Source organism: Amblyraja radiata, chromosome 2, assembly GCF_010909765.2.
Source record: "Amblyraja radiata isolate CabotCenter1 chromosome 2, sAmbRad1.1.pri, whole genome shotgun sequence".
Taxonomy (NCBI): Eukaryota; Metazoa; Chordata; class Chondrichthyes; order Rajiformes; family Rajidae; genus Amblyraja; species Amblyraja radiata.
Window position 1 is genome coordinate 99,092,346 of NC_045957.1, and position 20,056 is coordinate 99,112,401.

The 20,056-nt window shown below is 45.4% G+C and overlaps 1 protein-coding gene across 1 annotated transcript in view; it reads left to right on the forward strand.

Annotated features, from left to right (window-relative positions):
- The window catches only part of kcnh8 (potassium voltage-gated channel subfamily H member 8), a 397,801-nt gene that overhangs the window by 320,397 nt on the left and 57,348 nt on the right, over positions 1–20,056 (forward strand). Inside the window, exons 8-9 of the mRNA XM_033039823.1 lie at positions 1,463–1,660; positions 15,067–15,266. Of these exons, the coding sequence (XP_032895714.1) occupies positions 1,463–1,660; positions 15,067–15,266 (398 nt within the window). The remainder of the gene's footprint in view (positions 1–1,462; positions 1,661–15,066; positions 15,267–20,056) is intronic.

A 20,056-nucleotide genomic window follows, 5' to 3' on the forward strand; every position in this document is an offset into this window, starting at 1 on the left:
CTAACAATCACTTACCTGGCTTAGTCATGCTCCCACCACTCATCCAGCTTTCTCTGCCCTTCTGCAATCTGTCTGAAGAAGGGTACTGACCCGAAACGTCACCTATCCATGTTTTCCACAGATGCTGCCTGTCCCGCTGAGTTATTCCAGCATTTTGTATTTTTCGGTCCAGATTCCACCATCTGCAGATGTGTCTACTCTTTCAGATCAGTTCAGGGGTAGCAGCGGATAAATTAGATACTGTATCATTCTTTTTGCTCACATAAAGTAAGTGCAATGAGGTACAATTCTCTGGAGCAGCGTCTTGTGTTCAGAAAGCAGTTGATAGATCTTGAGTCAATGTGATTTTTTTCCAGAGTTTCAAAGTTTCGGGTGGATGAAGTGACTTAACCCCAAAATTCAACTGTCCATTTCCCTCCACAGATGCTGCCTGATCCATTCTGTTCCTCTCCTTTTGTGCTAAAGGGGTGCACTTGAGTATAGAATTTGTGAGGTCATGTAGCAGTTGTATAAGTCATTGGTGAGGCTGCATTTAGAGTATTGTGTTCAGATTAGATTTAGATTAGATTAGATTCGTTTTATTGTCATTCAGACCTTTCGGTCTGAACGAAATTTTGTTTTCCTGCAGTCATACATATAATTTTTAAAAAATGGCAAAAACACACAATCAACACAAATTTATCTGACATGGTGTCAGTTCTGGACACCATGTTATAGGAAAGATGGTGTCAAGCTGGAAAGCGCACAGAGAAGATTTACAAGGATGTTGTCTGGGCTTGAGGGTCTGAGCTATAGGGAGAGGTTGGGTAGGCTGGGACTCTATTCCTTGGAGAGCGGGATGAGGGGTGATCTTATTGAGGTGTATAAAATCATGAGAGGAATAGAACGTGTGGTGGGTGTGTGGAACAAACTGCCAAAGGAGGTCGTCGAGGCAGGGACTATCCCAACATTAAAGAAACAGTTAGACAGGTACATGGATAAGACAGGTTTGGAGGGATATGGACCCAACGCGGGCAGGTGGGACTAGTGTAGCTAGGACATGTTGGCCAGTGTGGGTAAGTTGGGCTGAAGGGCCTGTTTCCACACTATATCACTCGATGACTCGATACCTGAATCCTCACCGGGATCTCAAGGGCCATGTTAGTCTTGTTTCTTTTAACAGAAAGTTATTAACAAAATAATATATATCAAAGCTAAATGCACTGTTCATAGGGATTAAATCAATGGTCCATGATTGATTTAGCATTAATTGAAATCTTGATGGCAAAGGCTAATTGATTTTTGTAAATTACAAGTATTCTGGCACACAGTTAAAAATGACGATGTGATGTAGATCAAGCATGGTCCAGTTGACAGTGTTGAGGGTCAGAATAAACAACTCTAAGTTTATAAATCTTCATTGCAACGGGGTAAATTCCAATGATAATCACTTATTTTTATTCAACATGCACTGTGATTATAGGCTGGCTGCATGAATTGGGCAAACGTCTTGAAACTCCATATTCTGGCAATAATACGATGGGGGGACCGGGAATCCGAAGTGCCTATATTGCTGCCCTTTACTTCACCCTCAGCAGCCTGACCAGTGTGGGTTTCGGAAATGTCTCAGCCAACACTGAAGCAGAGAAGATCTTCTCCATCTGCACCATGCTGATAGGAGGTATGTTAATTCATCTATTTGACACAGGTAGACCTGAAATATAATCATTGTGCATATGATACATTGAGATGAAAATTTAATTTTTGGAAGCTGGTGCAGAATTAAAAACATTCCATGTGTGGCCTGACGTAAGCTATGGCTGTTGTTTAGCTTCATAGATAACAAATGAAGTGAATATCTGGTGTTGTACATATTGATCAATACATTACATATGGTTGAGTTCTTCATTAGGATGGAGAGTGACATTGTTAATTCAGAAACAAGGGTCCTGAACTTAAAGAAAGGTGACATTGAGGGTATGAGACGTGAATTGGCCAAGATAGACTGGCAAATTATTCTTAAAGGGTTGACGGTGGATATGCAATGGAAGGCATTTAAAAACTGCATGGATGAACTACAACAAGTGTTCATCCCAGTTTGGCAAAATAATAAATCAGGGAAGGTAGTGCATCCGTGGATAACAAGGGAAATCAGGGATAGTATCAAAACAAAAGATGAAGCATACAAATTAGCCAGAACAAGCAGCCTACCAGAGGACTGGGAGATATTCAGAGTCCAGCAGAGGAGGACAAAAGGCTTAATTAGGAAAGGGAAAATAGATTATGAAAGAAAACTGGCAGGGAACATAAAAACTGACTGCAAAAGTTTTTATAGATATATGAAGAGGAAAAGATTAGTTAAAACAAATGTAGGTCCCTTGCAGTCAGAAACAGGTGAATTGATCATGGGGAACAAGGACATGGCAGACCAATTGAATAACTGCTTTGGTTCTGTCTTCACTAAGGAAGACATAAATAATCTGCCGGAAATAGCAAGGGACCGGGTGTTAAATGAGATGGAGGAAATGAGTGAAATCCAGGTTAGCCGGGAAGTGGTGTTAGGTAAATTGAAAGGATTAAAGGCCGATAAATCCCCAGGGCCAGAGTACTTAAGGAAGTAGCCGAAGAAATAGTGGATGCATTAGTGATAATTTTTCAAAACTCTTTAGATTCTGGAGTAGTTCCTGAGGACTGGAGGGTAGCTAATGTAACCCCACTTTTTAAAAAGGGAGGGAGAGAGAAAACGGGGAATTACAGACCAGTTAGTCTAACATCGGCGGTGGGGAAAATTCTGGAGTCAGTTATTAAAGATGGGATAACAGCACATTTGGAAAGTGGTGAATTCATTGGACAAAGTCAGCATGGATTTATGAAAGGTAAATCATGTCTGACGAATCTTATAGAATTTTTTGAGGATGTAACTAGTAGAGTGGATAAGGGAGAACCAGTGGATGTGTTATATCTGGACTTTCAGAAGGCTTTCGACAAATCCCACATAAGAGATTAGTATACAAACTTAAAGCACACGGTATTGGGGGTTCAGTATTGATGTGGATAGAGAACTGGCTGGCAGACAGGAAGCAAAGAGTAGGAGTAAATGGGTCCTTTTCAGAATGGCAGGCAGTGACTAGTGGGGTACCGCAAGGCTCAGTGCTGGGACCCCAGCTATTTACAATATATATTAATGATCTGGATGAGGGAACTAAATGCAACATCTCCAAGTTTGCAGATGACACGAAGCTGGGGGGCAGTGTTAGCTGTGAGGAGGATGCTAGGAGGCTGCAAGGTGACTTGGATAGGTTGGGTGAGTGGGCAAAGGCATGGCAGATGCAGTATAATGTGGATAAATGTGAGGTTATCCACTTTGGTGGCAAAAACAGGAAAGTAGACTATTATCTGAATGGTGGCCGATTAGGAAAAGGGGAGATGCAACGAGACCTGGGTGTCATGGTACACAAGTCATTGAAAGTAGGAATGCAGGTGCAGCAGGCAGTGAAGAAAGCAAATAGTATGTTAGCATTCATAGCAAAAGGATTTGAGTATAAGAGCAGGGAGGTTCTACTGCAGTTGTACAGGGTCTTGGTGAGACCACACCTGGAGTATTGCGTACAGTTTTGGTCTCCTAATCTGAGGAAAGACATTCTTGCCATGGAGGGAGTACAGAGAAGGTTCACCAGACTGATTCCTGGGATGGCAGGACTTTCATATGAAGAAAGACTGGATAGACTCGGCTTGTACTCGCTAGAATTTAGAAGAGGGGGGATCTTATAGAAACTTACAAAATTCTTAAGGGGTTGCACAGGCTAGATGCAGGAAGATTGTACCAGATGTTGAGGAAGTCCAGGATAAGGGGTCACAGTTTAAGGATAAGGGGGAAATCCTTTAGGACCGAGATGAGAAAATCATTTTTTACACAGAGAGCGGTGAATCTGTGGAATTCTCTGCCATAGAAGGTAGTTGAGGCCAGTTCATTGGCTATATTTAAGAGAGAGTTAGATGTGGCCCTTGTGGCTAAAGGGGATCAGGGGGTATGGAGCGAAGGCAGGTACAGGATACTGAGTTGGATGATCAGCCATGATCATATTGAATGGCAGTGCAGGCTCGAAGGGCCGAATGGCCTACTCCTGCACCTATTTTCTATGTTTCTATGTTTATTTCTTGCTCTTGTGTCCAAGTTGAATTTCTGCCCCATTCTGTTTTGAGTTTTAAGGCCACATCACTTTGCTTTAGACTTTAGAGATACAGCTTGGAAACAGGCTCTTCGGCCCACATGGTCTGCGCTGAGTAGCCACATTACGCTACATTATCCTACACACTAGGAACAATTTACAATTTTCAGATGCTAATTAACCTACAAATCCGGAGCACCGGGAGAAAACCCATGCGGTCACAGGGAGAACATACGAACTACATACACACAGCACCCGTAGTCAGGATTGAACCTAGGTCTCTGGCGCTGTAAGGCAGCAACTCTACCAATGTGCCACTGTGCCGCCACTCTTCTTGATGAGCTTGGGTAACATTTCAAATAGAAAGAGAAAACTGCTGTGAACAGCGAGTCAGGCAGCAGCAATGGTGAGAGAAAATAATTCATTTTCAGAATCAGTGATCATTCATCAGGGGTGAATAGCATCTATGCAGGTGTAAAGGCAAGGAATGAAGGGAAAAATGGAAGCATTAGAGTTGGTGCAATGAAACACCAACATAATGGGTGGCACATGAAAAGGGGGGTGTGGATGGGACAAGGAAAAAAAATATTGTAGAAGAGCTACACATGGTAATAACTGAATTAATATCTGACATAGTTGAGTCCTGAAAGCCTTAAAGTGGCTAATCAGAGGTAATTATTAAGGCATTATTCCGTGAGTTTATACTGAGCTTTGGTGAAACTGGTTGAGGAAGAAGAAATCGGAGTGAGAGCTATAAAGAGAAATCAAATGTCAGAGACACAAGGAACTGTAGATGCTGGAAACTTGAGCAAAATCAGAGTGCTGGAGGAACTCAGCGTGTCTGGAACCATCTGTGGAGGGAATGGGCAGATGACGTTTTTCCGATTGGAGTACAGGAGAGAATGCTGTAAAAGAGAGGTGGGGATGGGACAAGCATTGGCAAATTATAGACAGACACGGGTGAATGGGGGGCGGGGGGGGGGCGGGATGTTGATGATTGGCAGATGGGTGGAGTAAAGACAAAGGCTGGAGGTGAAGTGGAGACTAAAGGGTGTCAGATAAGGAAAGAAGAGGAGAGTGAAATATATTGGTGGAAGGGATTAGGGGAAGAAGAAGGAGAAATGATAAATGTGGAAATGTGGGTCTCAGAATGGGAGATAAAGGTATGGAGAGGGATGACTGAAGTGGTGGGAGATGATGGGATAAGTATGTGCACACCAGGGCAAATGGGGGTGGGGTAGGGGAAAGAGGGATTCAATGTTTCTTTTGTAATGTTACGGTATGATACAATACGATAGAAATTTATTTATTCCAAGAGGGAGAATAAAAACACAATATACATGAAATAAAGTGACAAGTGGAAAAGATTGGGGATATGCAGTCTGGGGAGGTGGGAGGGGGGGGGACGGGGAAGGGGAGTCAGTCTCAGTCTACCCCGTGATAAAAGGGGGAAGAGTTGTACAGTTTGATAGCCACAGGGAAGAAGGATCTCCTGTGGCGTTCTTTCCTGCATCTTGGTGGAAGCAGTCTGTTGCTGAAGGTAAGGGCTTGTCCCACTTGGGCGTCATTTGCGCGTAATTTACGCGACATCATTTACGTGTCATGGTGCGCATTACGCGCGCATGGTGCGTGGTGACGTAGGTAATGGGGCACGGTCGCGTGGCGCCCCAGGATTTTGGGATGTACAAAATCTTTGCACGCCATCAGCGTGACGCGCAAATGACGCCCAAGTGGGACAGGCCTTTTACTCCTCAGGTTGACCAGTGTGTCATGGAGGGGGTGTGCTGTATTGTCCAAGATGCCCTGCAGTTTGTAGAGCATCCTCCCCTCCAATATCACCTCCCATGAATCTAACACCACCCCCAGGACAGAGCCAGCTTTCCTGATGAGTTTGTTAATCCCTGGTAATGTTCTAAAAGCGTTAAGTTTGAAGAATTTAAGAAGGAACTGCAGATGCTGGAAAATCGAAGGTAGACAAAAATGCTGGAGAAACTCAGCGGGTGAGGCAGCATCTATGGAGCGAAGGAAATAGGCAACGTTTCGGGTCGAAACCCTTCTTCAAACTGATGTGAGGGCGGGAGGGGGGGGGGAAGAAGAAAGGAAGAGGTGGAGCCAGTGGGCTGAGGGAGAGCTGAGAAGGGGAGGAGAAAGTAAGGACTACCTGAAATTAGAGGTCAATGTTCATACTGCTGGGGTGCAAACTGCCCAAGCGAAATATGAGGTGCTGCTCCTCCAATTTATGGTGGTCCTCACTCTGGCCATGGAGGAGGCCCAGGACAGAAAGATCGGATTCGGAATGGGAGGGGGAGTTGAAGTGCTGAGCCACCGGGAGATCAGGTTGGTTATTGCGGAGGTGTTCGGCGAAGCGATCGCCAAGCCTACGCTTGGTCTCACCGATGTAGAGCAGCTGACATGTAAAGCAGCGGATGCAATAGTTGAGTTTGGAGGAGGTGCAGGTGAACTTCTGCCGCACCTGGAACGATTACTTGACTCCTTGAATGGAGTCAAGGGGGGAGGTAAAGCGACAAGTGTAGCATTTCCTGCAGTTGCAAGGGGAAGTGCCCGGACAGGGGGTTGTATGGGTGGGAAGGGACGAATTGACCAAGGAGTTACAGAGAGAGCGGTCTCTGTGGAAAGCAGACCGTGGAGGAGATGGGAAGATGTGGCAAGTGGTGGGATCACGTTGGAGGTGGCGAAAATGTCGGAGGATTATTCATTGTAAGTGACTGCTGGTTGGGTGGAAGGTGAGGACAAGGGGCACTGTGCCCATGTTACAAATGGGGAGATGTGGAGTGAGAGGAGAGTCATAGGGTATAGAAGAGACCCTGGTGAGAGCCTCATCTATAGTCAAAGAGGGAAACCCCCGTTCCCTGAAGAATGAGGGCATCTCTGGTGTGGAACGCCTCATCCTGGGTGCAGATGTGGCATAGACGGAGGAATTGGGATTAGGGGATGGAGTCCTTACAGGAAGCAGGGTGGGAAGAAGTGTAGTCCAGATAGCCATGGGAGTCAGTGGGTTTATAGTGGATGTCGATCAGTAGGCTATCACCTGCGATGGAGATAGTGAGGTCAAGAAATGGTAGGGAAATGTCGGAAATGAAATGTCGGACGGATCATCCCATTGACTATCCCTTTGTCCTCCACTGATGCTACTTTACCCACTGGGTCCTTTCAGAAGCATTTTTTTTATTTTTGTAGCCCGTTCCTTTCAGACACTTGCATCAGAACCGCCCAGATTCTCCCATCGTATGCCTATGCGGGGGATAACTTACAGTAGCCAGTCTAACAACTCCCAGTATACCTCCAGGGTGTGGGGGGACACCAGAGCAGGCAAGGGAAATCTCTGCATTCAAATGGAGAATCTGCAAACATCTCAAGGGAAGTTCTGGGGGTCAGAATAAAGACAGGACCACAGCAAATGTGAGCAATACTACCTGCAATGCAATAGCAGAAAAAAAACTATATAATGAGAGAAATAGATAAGGTAAATGCACAGTCTTTTACCCAGAGTTGGGGAATCAAGAACCAGAGGATAGACACAAAATGCTGGAGTAACTCGACAGGACAGGCAGCATCTCTGGATAGAAGGAATGGGTGGCGTTTCGGGTCGAGACCCTTCTTCAGAGTGAATTCGGGGAGAGGAAGGACATCCTTGTGATTGAGGCAGTGCAGCGTAGGTTCACGAGATTGATCCCTGGGATTGAAAAGACCAGGCTTGTATTCACTGGAGTTTAGAATGATGAGGGGGAATCTTATCGAAACATATAAAATAGTAAGATTAAACGAGAACTTACCAGTTTGAAGTTGATCTTTATTTTATGAGGAGTTACGATGAGGGAATACGTGAAGAAGGTCCGTTCAGCCGCACGTGCATCAATCTTCAAAGCAGCGGTGTGAAATCACAGATAATAATAACAGTGACTGAAGTATGATAGTAAGATGAAAGAAGACTAGAACTACCAGATGAGCTTAATGAGGGCTGGGAGCGGAGGGCATGTATTCCCTCATCGTAACTCCTCATAAAATTAAGATCAAACTTCAAACTGGTAAGTTCTCACTTAATCTTACTATTTCACTTCGGAGTCACGTGAGTGACTATGTGAAGATTTCAAAGCTCTGTGATTTCATGCCGTGAGAAAACAAGTCTACACAACCACAACCGCCTCATTGACAAAATGAGGGAAAACATTCATAATGCATAGTCATGACATAGATTTAAACATGCTGATGCTGTTAAATAACCAATAACAATAGTCACATCTCTCATCCGGATGGAACCTATAACAGAACATAAAATAAATTGAGAATACCTCTGGTCTGGCAATGGGTTATTATAACATGTTTGAAATATTGTTCGTTTGACCACACTACAGCCGTTATGATGTGGTCCAGCGGAACGTAATTAACCCTTGCTGCTGCTGTTACAGCAGCCCTGATGGAGCGAGATCCAGATCAGTATCTACTCCTGCATACCTCAACTCCGTTTTAACACCTGACAAGATCTGAGCAGATAGGTTCTTATAACGTCTTTTGTAACTAACAATCATAGTTAGCTCAGAGTCTCAAAGGCTCTTGGTGACCTTGACGTATTGTTGTATATGTGTGTCCCCACATAACGAGAAATCCCTGGGTATGTCTTGAGTTATTTTAAGACCTGACACCCCTACTGCTCTGCTTAAATTAATTATAGCATAAAATACTATGCATATATTTGCAGATGTAATCATCCTCTCCTGTCACAATAATGTAGCGAGTGACCTGTTGCGTTAACCAGCGTCAGGAGGATAACTACCTAATGAGGTCCGATCAAAGCTAAGAATGTAGGTGGAACCCCCTGGTTCAAATAGTGCTACACAATGTCAATCTCCCATACTGCATTGTACTTGTCCTGGGAAACCTGTGTAACAGATATCCTTTACTAACTCGATATCCGAGGTGAACCCAACAACTTAGACCTCGTTAGCTGCAGTTAGTCTGATGGAAAGCCCCTTGGAACAGTTAATGATCCTATAATTCCATATTGTCAAAGACCATTTAAATGAACTGCAATAACTCAGAATCTGTACCATTTTAAAATCTAACATGAGCATTAAACAAACGCTCCATTTCCTGAAGCAGCAAAATACCGCTTTTTGGTACCATTCCAGCACTGTGAATACATACAAAAATAGGCATGACAAACCCAAGCTGTAAGCAGTCTATTGAGAATCTGTAGAACATATATTGATTTTATCATGCAACGGCTGATCTTTCAAGCCGCAGGCTGGACCAGCAAATTACGTTTAAATAACCATATAATGTTGCATTATTACTATTCCCGACAAATCGGGAATCAAACTGCATAGGCCAATTCCACAGCTGGAACCTAAAGCGACTCTTGATGACTCTATTCCAAGACCCGACTCATAAAGCAAATTTGGAGGAAGACATAAAAGACCATTCCTCATGCTTGTAGCGAGAATGTATCTTTCGCCACTGTTATGCCACACATTTTGCAACCTTTAATTAGCATAAAAACAATATATCTATATTCGGTATTGCATTAAATCAGAATTGCATAAATACTGCGTGGTCCAACACCCATTCTGTGTTGTCATTGATCTGTACTTAATGATACTCCAGTGGCAAATTAGATTATGTACCTTTTACAGGATCTTTTCCCTGATTGCACCCTCGTGCTTATCATATGCCACATCTTAGTGTATCAACATGAAGTTGAGCATGCACCTATGCATATTCACTCAATCACTCTTTAACCCATAATGCACTTAGGGTCTATAGATAGTTGATACCAATACTGAAGAGTTAATAACTCATTGCAAATCTCCTGCACCTCAACTAGAGATGACATTCGCATGTTCCCACCTTAAGCCATAGCATCTTTTTTGCAATATAATGACATATTTATTGATCAACTACTGGAGCAATGTTGAATACTGTTTGTCCATCATAGTGGCTTTATTAGCTTCAGCTGGCAATAGCAATTTGTATTATCAATGATCTTCATGACCCTTATTGTTTGTCATTAAGCATGCTGTCAGTTCTCCCAAATGCACAGCTGCATCACATCTATTACATTGTCAGTTAGTCTAATGAATAGGAACTCCTTTATAACCACAAGGCTGTTCCAGGTTTCTATTGATTCCAATCTATTGCCCAGGGCGGAGTCACATGGCAACTATCCATTTGATAACCTAATTTACTGGATAGGAGAAACCAATTCCTCAATTAGCTTGAAACTGAGTGGATTTTAGTCAAATACAGCATCAAAATATAATCCAGACAATACATCACAATTGTTTTTGAACTCTGAGTAGTCCTTTGAATGATTTATTGTTATCATACTGTTTAACTTGCCTCACCATAACAATGCCTTCAAACATCTCTGATGATCATTGTACATGGAAAACCCCTAGGAAATCAGTTTGATCACCCTTCTTTCTTAATGAACAGGCCACACCTGCCATCATTTCGAGTCTGCCCTGACAATAACTCTGGCCCGGTTCTGATAATTCTCACATGTCCCAAGACAACTCTTGCCATAATTCTGACCTTGCCTTGAAAGACAATTCCCCATATCTCCGAGCCCGTCTCGAAGGCAACCTGGCTAAAAATACTGGACCTGGCTCAACACTCTTCTGGCCAAATTCCAACCTTCTTGGAATTCTAGTATTGTCCAGTTACCTGGTTAAAATGCCTCTGAGTAGATGACAATGTCTCAGTTATTTGTGTGTTGCCCAACCAATTGTAAATCTTACCAACTTGTTCGTGGTCACTTAGTTGTAGAGTAACTCTGGTCAGCTTAATGCTGCTACCAGCTTCAGTGAACCGCTTCCTGCCGATGAAGCCGTGGGGTGCGTTTTCCCCCTAAACTATGTGCTTCGCCCTTCAGGTTTTGCCTGTGGAATATGTCTCACCTGAATAGAATATTCGGCGGGTGGCTCTAACTCCCCTGATAGCGGTGTTCACTGCATTGTTGTAATGGCAACCTTGCTGCCAGAATCGTACCTCTGACATGTGCCCTTCATTCCTTGAGGTATGCTCCACGCTATACCCTCAGCCTCAGCATCAGATTACACTGACCCGGCATGTTCTCCTCTTCCATAAGGGAGACATTAAGCAGCCCTACTACAAGGCGCTGCTGGCATGACCTCTCCAACAGGTCCACCCTTCAGGGTCAGAAAATGCCCCCGTAAGCTCACCTCCTCCATAAGGAAGACATCATTGCAGCCCTTCTCCAGGTGCTGCTGCCATACATTTAAACAGCCCTATACAAGGCGTTGCTGACACGGCTTAGAGCAATAAGTCGGCACTGCCATATATTCGGCATCCCCATTATGCAGCCCTGTTACAAGGCGCTGCTGGCAAGGGCTCCCCATCTGCCCAACACTGCCATATCTCCTGATGTTAGGGTGTATCTATCTTGAGCCTCCTCTCAATAAGGCTCCATCCTTGCCAACTTCCACATTATTTATTTTTACCGGAAAGGAACCCTCCCGGCACCAGGACTGACCACTTGGGTCGATTTTCCCCATATCTTGGGGACCTCTGCGGTCTGGGCACCGCATAGCTGGTGGATTTCCCCTCCCCCGGGAATCCCAGCACCCTTGTATATTACCGGAGGGAAAACCCCTACCGGCCCCAGGGCTGACCGTTCCGGTCCGTTTAACCCCTTTCCTGGGGACCCCTGCGGTCTGAAACCCGCATAATTACTGGATTCCCCTACCCGGGAACCCCAGCCTCTATATGTATATCGGGGAAAAAACCTCCCGACACCCGGCATATATATTTATATCCCGTCCTACTGGAGGTGACCCTCCACGGGAACCCAGGATTAACTTTCATATCGGAGGGAAAAGCCCTCTATATTGTCGGGGAGGGGTAACCCGCTCCCGACTCCAGATCTACTCATATCGGGGGGGAAAGCCCTCACGGCCTACTGGAAATCCCCTTCCTCGGGACACACCCGCATAAATTTTATTGTCGGAGGGGAAACCCCCTCCCGGCACCCGGACTACTGGCGGTCCCCTCCACGGGAAACCCCAGCATAATTATTCATATTGTCGGAGGGGAACCCCCTCCCGACTCCCGCTCTACTGGCGGTCCCAGAATAAATAATTATATCAGAGGGAAAATGCCCTCTCGCACCCGGCCTACTGGTGGTCCCTTCCCTGGGAACCCCAGCGTTTCTGTGCCAATCAGAGGGAACCCCTCCCGGCACCCGGAGCGCCTGTAAGCCACTGACCACCCGTCAGCGACCGACTTCGTGACACCTGACAAACCCATCTACCCCCGCTTGGCGGCAAGAACCAGGGTCTCCCCACAGCCCATAGCTGGTTCCCTCGTCGGGCCTCACGAATCCTCCGGCAGGAAACCTCTGGAACTAGAGGTTCCTGCAGGGAATAAAACAGGTAAGAAAAAACAGCTTACCTTGTCTTAAAACTTACCGCGTTGGAGGAGCTGCTCCCCAACCGGTCGTCCTGCACCAATGTGTCTGACGTAATGACGCACGTGTGGCTGAACGGGCCTTCTTCACGTAGTCACTCACGTGACTCCGAAGTAAAATTATAAAAGGACTGGACAAGCTAGATGCAGGAAAAATGTTCCCAATGTTGGGCGAGTCCAGAACTAGTGGCCACAGTCTTAGAATAAAGGGGAGGCCATAATGTCACATGTGATGTCACAATGAAATAAAGACTGAGGTGAGAAAAAAACATTTCACCCAGAGAGTTGTGAGTCTGTGGAATTCCCTGCCTCAGAGGGCGGTGAGGCAGGTTCTCTGGATGCTTTCAAGACAGAGCTAGACAGGGCTCTTAAAAATAGCGGAGTCAGGGGATATGGGGAGAAGGCAGGAACAGGGTACTGATTGGGGATGATCAGCCATGATCACATTGAATGGTGGTGCTGGCTCGAAGGGCCGAATGGCCTCCTCCTGCACCTATTTTCTATGTTTCTGTGAGGGAGATAGAGATCAGAAAATGTAAGGCGTGAAAATGAGACAAGGGATGATCCAGGAAAATGTAGAATAGATCATTGTTAACTAAAAGGTAACAACAATGCAAACAGAGATAAAATGTAAACAAGGACAGTCAGACCAGTTGGAGAACTGAGAAGGGGGGGATGGATGGGGAGAGAAGGAAGCCAAAGGTTAGTTGGTTAGAGAAGGCAATGTTCATACCGCTGGGGTGTAAGCTGCCCTAGCAAAATATGAGGTGTTGTACCTCCAATTTGCACTGAGCCTCACCCTGACAATGGAGGAGGCATAGGACGGAAAGGTCAGTGTGGGAATGAGAGGGGGAGTTAGCAACCGGGAGATCAGGTATGTTTAGGCAAACTCAGGCAGACTTTCGCTTAGGTGTTCAGCGATACAATAGGCGAGCCTGCGCTTGGTCTCGCCGATATGCAGGAGTTCACACCTGGATGCAGTAGATGCAGTTAGAGGAGGTGCAAGTGAACCTCTGCTTCACCTGAAGAAACTGTCGGGGTCCTTGGACGGAGTTGAGGGTGGAGGTATAGGGACAGGTATTGCATCTCCAGTGGTTGCAGGGGAAAGTACCCGGGGAGGATGTGGTTTGGGTGGGAAGGGATGAGTTAACCAGTGAGTTGCAGAGGGAACAGTCTCTGCAGAAAGCAGAAAGTGAAGATGAGAAGATGTTCCCTGAAGAATGAGGACATCTCAGATGTCCTGGTATGGAACACCGCATCTTGGGCGCGGATGCGGCGTAGACAGAGGAATTGGTAGTAGGGGACAGAGTCTCTACAGGAACATGGGTTTATGATGAACGGGGAAAGATTTGCTAGGAACCCGAGGGGCAACCTTTTTACATGAAGGGTGGTAGGTGTATGGAATAAGCAGTTGGTGGTAGCAGTTGAGGCAGGTAGTATCAGGTTATAAAACTGCGGTTTTAAAACGCCTTCTGGACGACCGCTGAAAAGCCGAGGCCAAAGCCTCGCGGGTCAGAGCCCGGGCCTCGCTGGCCGGAGCGTCGCGGGCCGGAGGTGGAGCCTCGCGAGCCAACGAAGACCGCGGTCCCTGGGCCTGCGAAGCCCACACCTGGGGCCTGGGTCAGTGTCATGGAGGCGTCCGGAGAGGACCCAGTGACGATAGTAGAGAGGTCGGTGCGGCGGCTGATGATGGCGCTGACCGACGAACAAGCACGGACCATGTGAAAGTGAGGACGCCGTTGCCGGGGGAAGGAACAAAGGAAGACCCGGTGTGGGGGTCTGCCGTGAGGAGGGGCGGGGGGGAGGAGGGGAGAACAAAGGAGGAGCCGGCGGGGGTTTTGCATACCTTGGATATGCAAGCAAAGAATTTCATTGTGACATCACATGTGACATTAAGGATTTATGAATTCATATCACTACGTTTGAAAAACATTTGGATAGGTACATGGATAGGATTGGTTTAGCGGGATATGCGCCAAATGCAGGCAGCTGGGACTAGCGTAGATGGGACATGCTGGTTGGTGTGGGCATATTTTGGGCCGAAGGTCCTGTTTCTACTCTACATGTCTCTGACTCTATTTGTTCTAAATGTATAGTTTGATTTGCCAGATATTAATTAATCTATGAGCATTTCAACAGATTGGAGGCTTTGGATGTTTGTGTAAAATTCTAGCATTAAATTACTGTAGATTCCGCAACTGCTTTGCTCCATAGATGGAATATCATTTGGGTTGAGCTGCTACAGGGTTTCCCAGGAATTGGCTGGATGGCAACTCTGATGTGTTTATTCAATTGACTGTTAGGTTCAATTCTCAATCTCAATTGAAACCCACAGGAATTTAAGGAATTGATTTTCTTTCCACTACAGAGATGCTCAACCATGTAAATGTTTAATTCATAATCAAACAAACAACTATGTGGCCAGCACTGTTCATTGCTGTGAAATCTAATACACTTCTGTTTTCTTCTTCAGCATTGATGCACGCATTGGTCTTTGGAAATGTAACTGCTATCATTCAGCGAATGTACTCCAGGTGGTCCCTGTATCATCACAGAATTAAAGATTTAAAGGATTTTATCCGCGTCCACCACCTCCCAAAGCAGCTGAAACAGCGAATGCTGGAGTACTTCCAGACAACGTGGTCAGTCAATAATGGGATTGACGCTAAGGAGGTACGTTCCTTATTTTATATTTGCTAAGGTGGAAAAATTATTTAAGCATATTAGTGTCAGTGGATTTGCAGATCGAAATTTGCAGAGGAATATTTCCAAAAGCAACTGCGTATTTCTCTTTTCAATGAAGATAGACACAAAATTCTGGAGTAACTCAGCGGGTCAGTTGCTGCCTGTCCTGCTGAGTTACTCTAGCATTTTGTGTCTATCTTTTCTGATTGATTCTTGATTTTTTCCATTATTTCATTCTACTGGATTGCAAGTTTCTGGGCTCTCAAAGAGTTGGAAAACAAAATATGTTCCACTCCTCCCTCACTTACTGAGCATTGTGTGTGAATAAAACAAGAATCTGCAAAGGCTATGAGGGTGAATAACCACAGGGTTCCTCCAGCCCATTGTCCATTGCCTGTCATGTTGTTACAGTGTATCCCGTGAGATCATGTGGTTAGGGCAAACCGAGCGGAGGTGTTGGGCGAAGCGATTGCGAAGCCTACACTTAGTCTCACCGATGTAGAGCAGCTGTCACCTAGAGCAGGGGATGCAATAGATGAGGCTGGAGAGGGTGCAGGTGAACCTCTGCCTCACCTGGAAAGACTGCTTGGGTCTTTAGATGGAGTCAAGGGGGGAGGTAAAGCGACAAGTGTAGCATTTCCTGCAGTTGCAAGGGAAAGTACCAGGGGAGGTGGTGGTTTGGGTGGCAAGGGACGAATTGACCATGGAGTTACAGAGGGAGCGGTCTCTGCAGAAAGCCAAAAGGGGAAGAAATGGGAAGCTGTGGCCAGTGCTGGGATCCCGTTGGAGGTATTGGCATAGGCTTGGCCAACACCTCCACTTGGTTCGCACTAATCAACCTGATCTCCTGGTGGCCCAGCACTTCAACTCCCCCTCCCATTCCGAATCTGACCTTTCTGGCCTGGGCCTCCTCCATGGCCAGAGTGAGTTCCGTTGCAAATTGGAGGAGCTGCACCTCATATTTCACTTGAGCAGTTTACACCCCAGCGGTATGAACATTGACCTCCAATTTCAGGTAGTCCTTGCTTTCTCCCTCCTACCCCTCCCCTTCCCAGCTCTCCCACAGCCTACTGTCTCCACCTCTTCCTTTCTTTTTCCTGCACCCCACCTCCACATCAGTCTGAAGAAGGGTCTCGACCCGAAACGTCACCTATTCCTTCGCTCCATACATGCTGCCTCACCCGCTGAGTTTCTCCAGCATTTTTATCTAGCTTCAATTATTCCAGCATCTGCAGTTCTTTCTTAAACGTTTCAAGCCTGGATCCCTTCATTCGAATTGGGGAAATAAAGCAAGATTCAATAATTCAATTATACTTCATTATATCTTTTAATCTGGATTTCTAACTTAAGTATTGTGGGTTTAAAAAATATATAAATTATGATGTTTTTATGTGATATACCATGATTTTATATATATTTATGATATTTGATATGCAATGCATTTTTAATGTAATGTTGCCCCTTGTCTGGACCTTGAGTCCGTAATAAAGTTTATTAAAAAAAAATTTAAAAAAAATATATCATTGAATAGAGATGTAGGTACAAGGAACTGCAGATGTTGATTTACCAAAAAAGACACAAAGTGCTGGGGTAACTCAGCCGGTGAGGCAGTGCCTCTGGAGAACATGGATAGATGGCATTTCGGCTTGTGACCGTTCTTCAGACAATGTAAAAAGAACAAGTTAAGTTTGGTCTCAGGGAAGGCAGTGAGGAGGATGTAATAAAGGGAATATCTCTCATTTAATAAGATACTACAATTAAAGTGCAGTTAAGTTCAGATGAAGCTTCCTTCTCCAAGAAACGCTTTACGTAAGGCTGGGGATCCTGCACAGTAGGCCAGACTGAACAAAAAATAGAAAATACTAGACCAAGTTCAGGCCCGTCGGGTCTGTTCCCCAAACGTGCGGTTGTGGGGGGGGGGAGGCGGCATGCAGCGTCACACACACTAACTATCCCCCCCCCACAACACCCCCCCCCCCCCCCCCCCCCCCCCGCACTCACGCTAATTACCCCCCTTGATATTATATTAATATTATTAATTTGCTCCTTTTACCCCATAAACATCCTATCTACTGACAGGGGGGGAAGAGGAGAGGGGGGGGAGGAGAGGGGGGGGGAGAGGGGGGGGGAGAGGAGAGAGGGGGGAGAGGAGAGGGGGGAGAGGAGAGGGGGGAGAGGAGAGGGGGGAGAGAGAGGGGGGGGAGAGGAGAGGGGGGAGAGGAGAGGGGCGGGAGAGGAGAAGGGGGGGGGGAGAGGAGATGGGGGGAGAGGAGAGGGAGGGGAGAGGAGAGGGGGGATAGGAGAGAGGGGGAGAGAAGAGGGGGGAAGAGGAGGGGGAGGGTGTAGAGGAGGGGGGTGGAGAGGAAAGGGGGGGGGGGAGAGGAAAGGGGGGTAGAACCTAAAAAACATTTTAGAACCAAAAAAGACACATTCTGCAAGCATTGTACAACCAAAAGAGACACTTTTTGCAAATATTTTAGAACCAATAGACACTTTTTGCAAACATTTTAGAACTAATAGACACATTCTGCAAGCGTTTTAGAACCACTAAGGACACTTACATTTGAGTGGACATGTGTTCAGTGTTATTCACAGCTCAGAGAAACGTGACCCTCTGCCTTCCTCCATCTTGAAGAGACTGTGAGGCACACCACTTCCTGGTTTTATAGTCCCTCCCCCTGCCGCCAGCAGGGGCAGCAGAGAGAATGGGGAATTTTGTAAAAACATGAATATCTCTGTCATTTTTAATCGACGGAAAAAATCCTCGGCACACATACGGCGGAGGGGGACTCTGTGCAAGGTGGCCAAACGTGACAGCCGTAGGTGGCGGCGTTCTCTCGGAAATCGCAGCACAGATGGCCAAAACCGGTCAAGAACAGACTTTTAGTAATATATAAGAAGGAAGATAGATAGATAGATAGATAGATAGATAGATAGATAGATAGATAGATAGATAGATAGATAGATAGATAGATAGATAGATAGATAGATAGATAGATAGATAGATAGATAGATAGATAGATAGATAGATAGATAGATAGATAGATAACCAAACCAAACCAAACCAAACCAAAATGGTCACAGGATGAAATAATCAGTTGTGTAACAAACAGAAAGAGTGAGTTGTTTAAAGCTGGATTATTCAATTTTGGTTCCTGCAGGCTGCAGCATGCCCAGACGTAAGATGAGATACTGTTACTCAAGCTTGTGTTGAGCATTGTTTTAACTGTGCAGGAGACCAGAGACTGAAAGGTCAGAGTGGGAGTGGGATGATGAATTAAAGTGGCAGGCAGCAGGGACACTCCTGCAGACTGAATGCAAATGTTCTGCAAAGCATGCATCCAGTCAGCGTTTGGTTTCTCCTCTGTAGAGGAGGCGACACTGTGAACACCAAGTGTAGTGTAGTAGAGTAGAAAAAGGCCAAAGGAATCACTGTTTCACCTGGAAGGTCCGTTCGTAACCAGGAATGAACAAGCGTTGCTCCTCCTGAGGCAAGAGAAAGTACCAGAAGACAAGAAGACAAGACTACGGTAGAGGGTCGGGAATTCACTAATTAGAGACAAATTCACATATTAAACATAGAAACATAGAAACATAGAAAATAGATACAGGAGTAGGCCATTCGGCCCTTCGAGCCTGCACCGCATTCAATATGATCATGGCTGATCATCCAACTCAGTATCCTGTACCTGCCTTCTCTCCATACCCCCTGATCCCTTTAGCCACAAGGGTCCACATCTAACTCCCTCTTAAATATAGCCAATCAACTGGCCTCAACTACCTTCTGTGGCAGAGCGTTCCAGAGATCTACCACTCTCTGTGTGAAAAATGTTTTTCTCATCTCGGTCCTAAAGGATTTCCCCTTTATCCTTAAACTGTGACCCCTTGTCCTGGACTTCCCCAACATCTGGAACAATCTTCCTGCATCTCGCCTGTGCAACCCCTTAAGAATTTTGTAAGTTTCTATAAGATCCCCCCTCAATCTTCTAAATTCTAGCGAGTACACGCCGAGTCTATCCAGTCTTTCTTCATATGAAAGTCCTGACATCCCAGGAATCAGTCTGGTAAACCTTCTCTGTACTCCCTCCATGGCAAGAATGTCTTTCCTCAGATTTGGAGACCAAAACTGTACGCAATACTCCAGGTGTGGTCTCGCCAATACCCTGTAAAACTGCAGTAGAACCTCCCTGCTCCTATACTCAAATCCTTTTACAAAGTTATATTTTAATAGATTTACAGAACGATAAATAGAAATTGTTATAAACTGTTATATATGGTGAATTGATTGTACAAATATCAGATATTTTCCAGTTCCATGCGTAGGGTTTACCGTTGAAATGGATCTCCAACAATTACTACTTCAGTGCTAACCTTTCGGAACAAGTACCCTTTTATTGATTAGACCATAAGACCTAGGAGCAGATTTAGGCTATTCAGCCCATTGAGTCTGCTCTGCCATTTGATCATGGCTGATCTATTTTTCTTCCTCAGCCCCATTCTCCTGCCTTCTCCCCATAACCTTTGACACCCTTTCTAATCAGGAACCTATTAATCTCCACTTTAAAAATACCCAATGACTTGGCCTCCACAGCATCCGTGGCAATTAATTCCAAATTCACCACCATCTGGCTTAAGAAATTCCTCCTCATTTCCTTTCTAAAGGTACATCCTTTTTATTCTGAGGCTGTGTCCTCTGGTCCTAGACTCTCCCACTACTGGTTGTGATACTTCTTTATCTTCCTCAGCTCTTTATCTATTTTATGAAATCATAATATGGG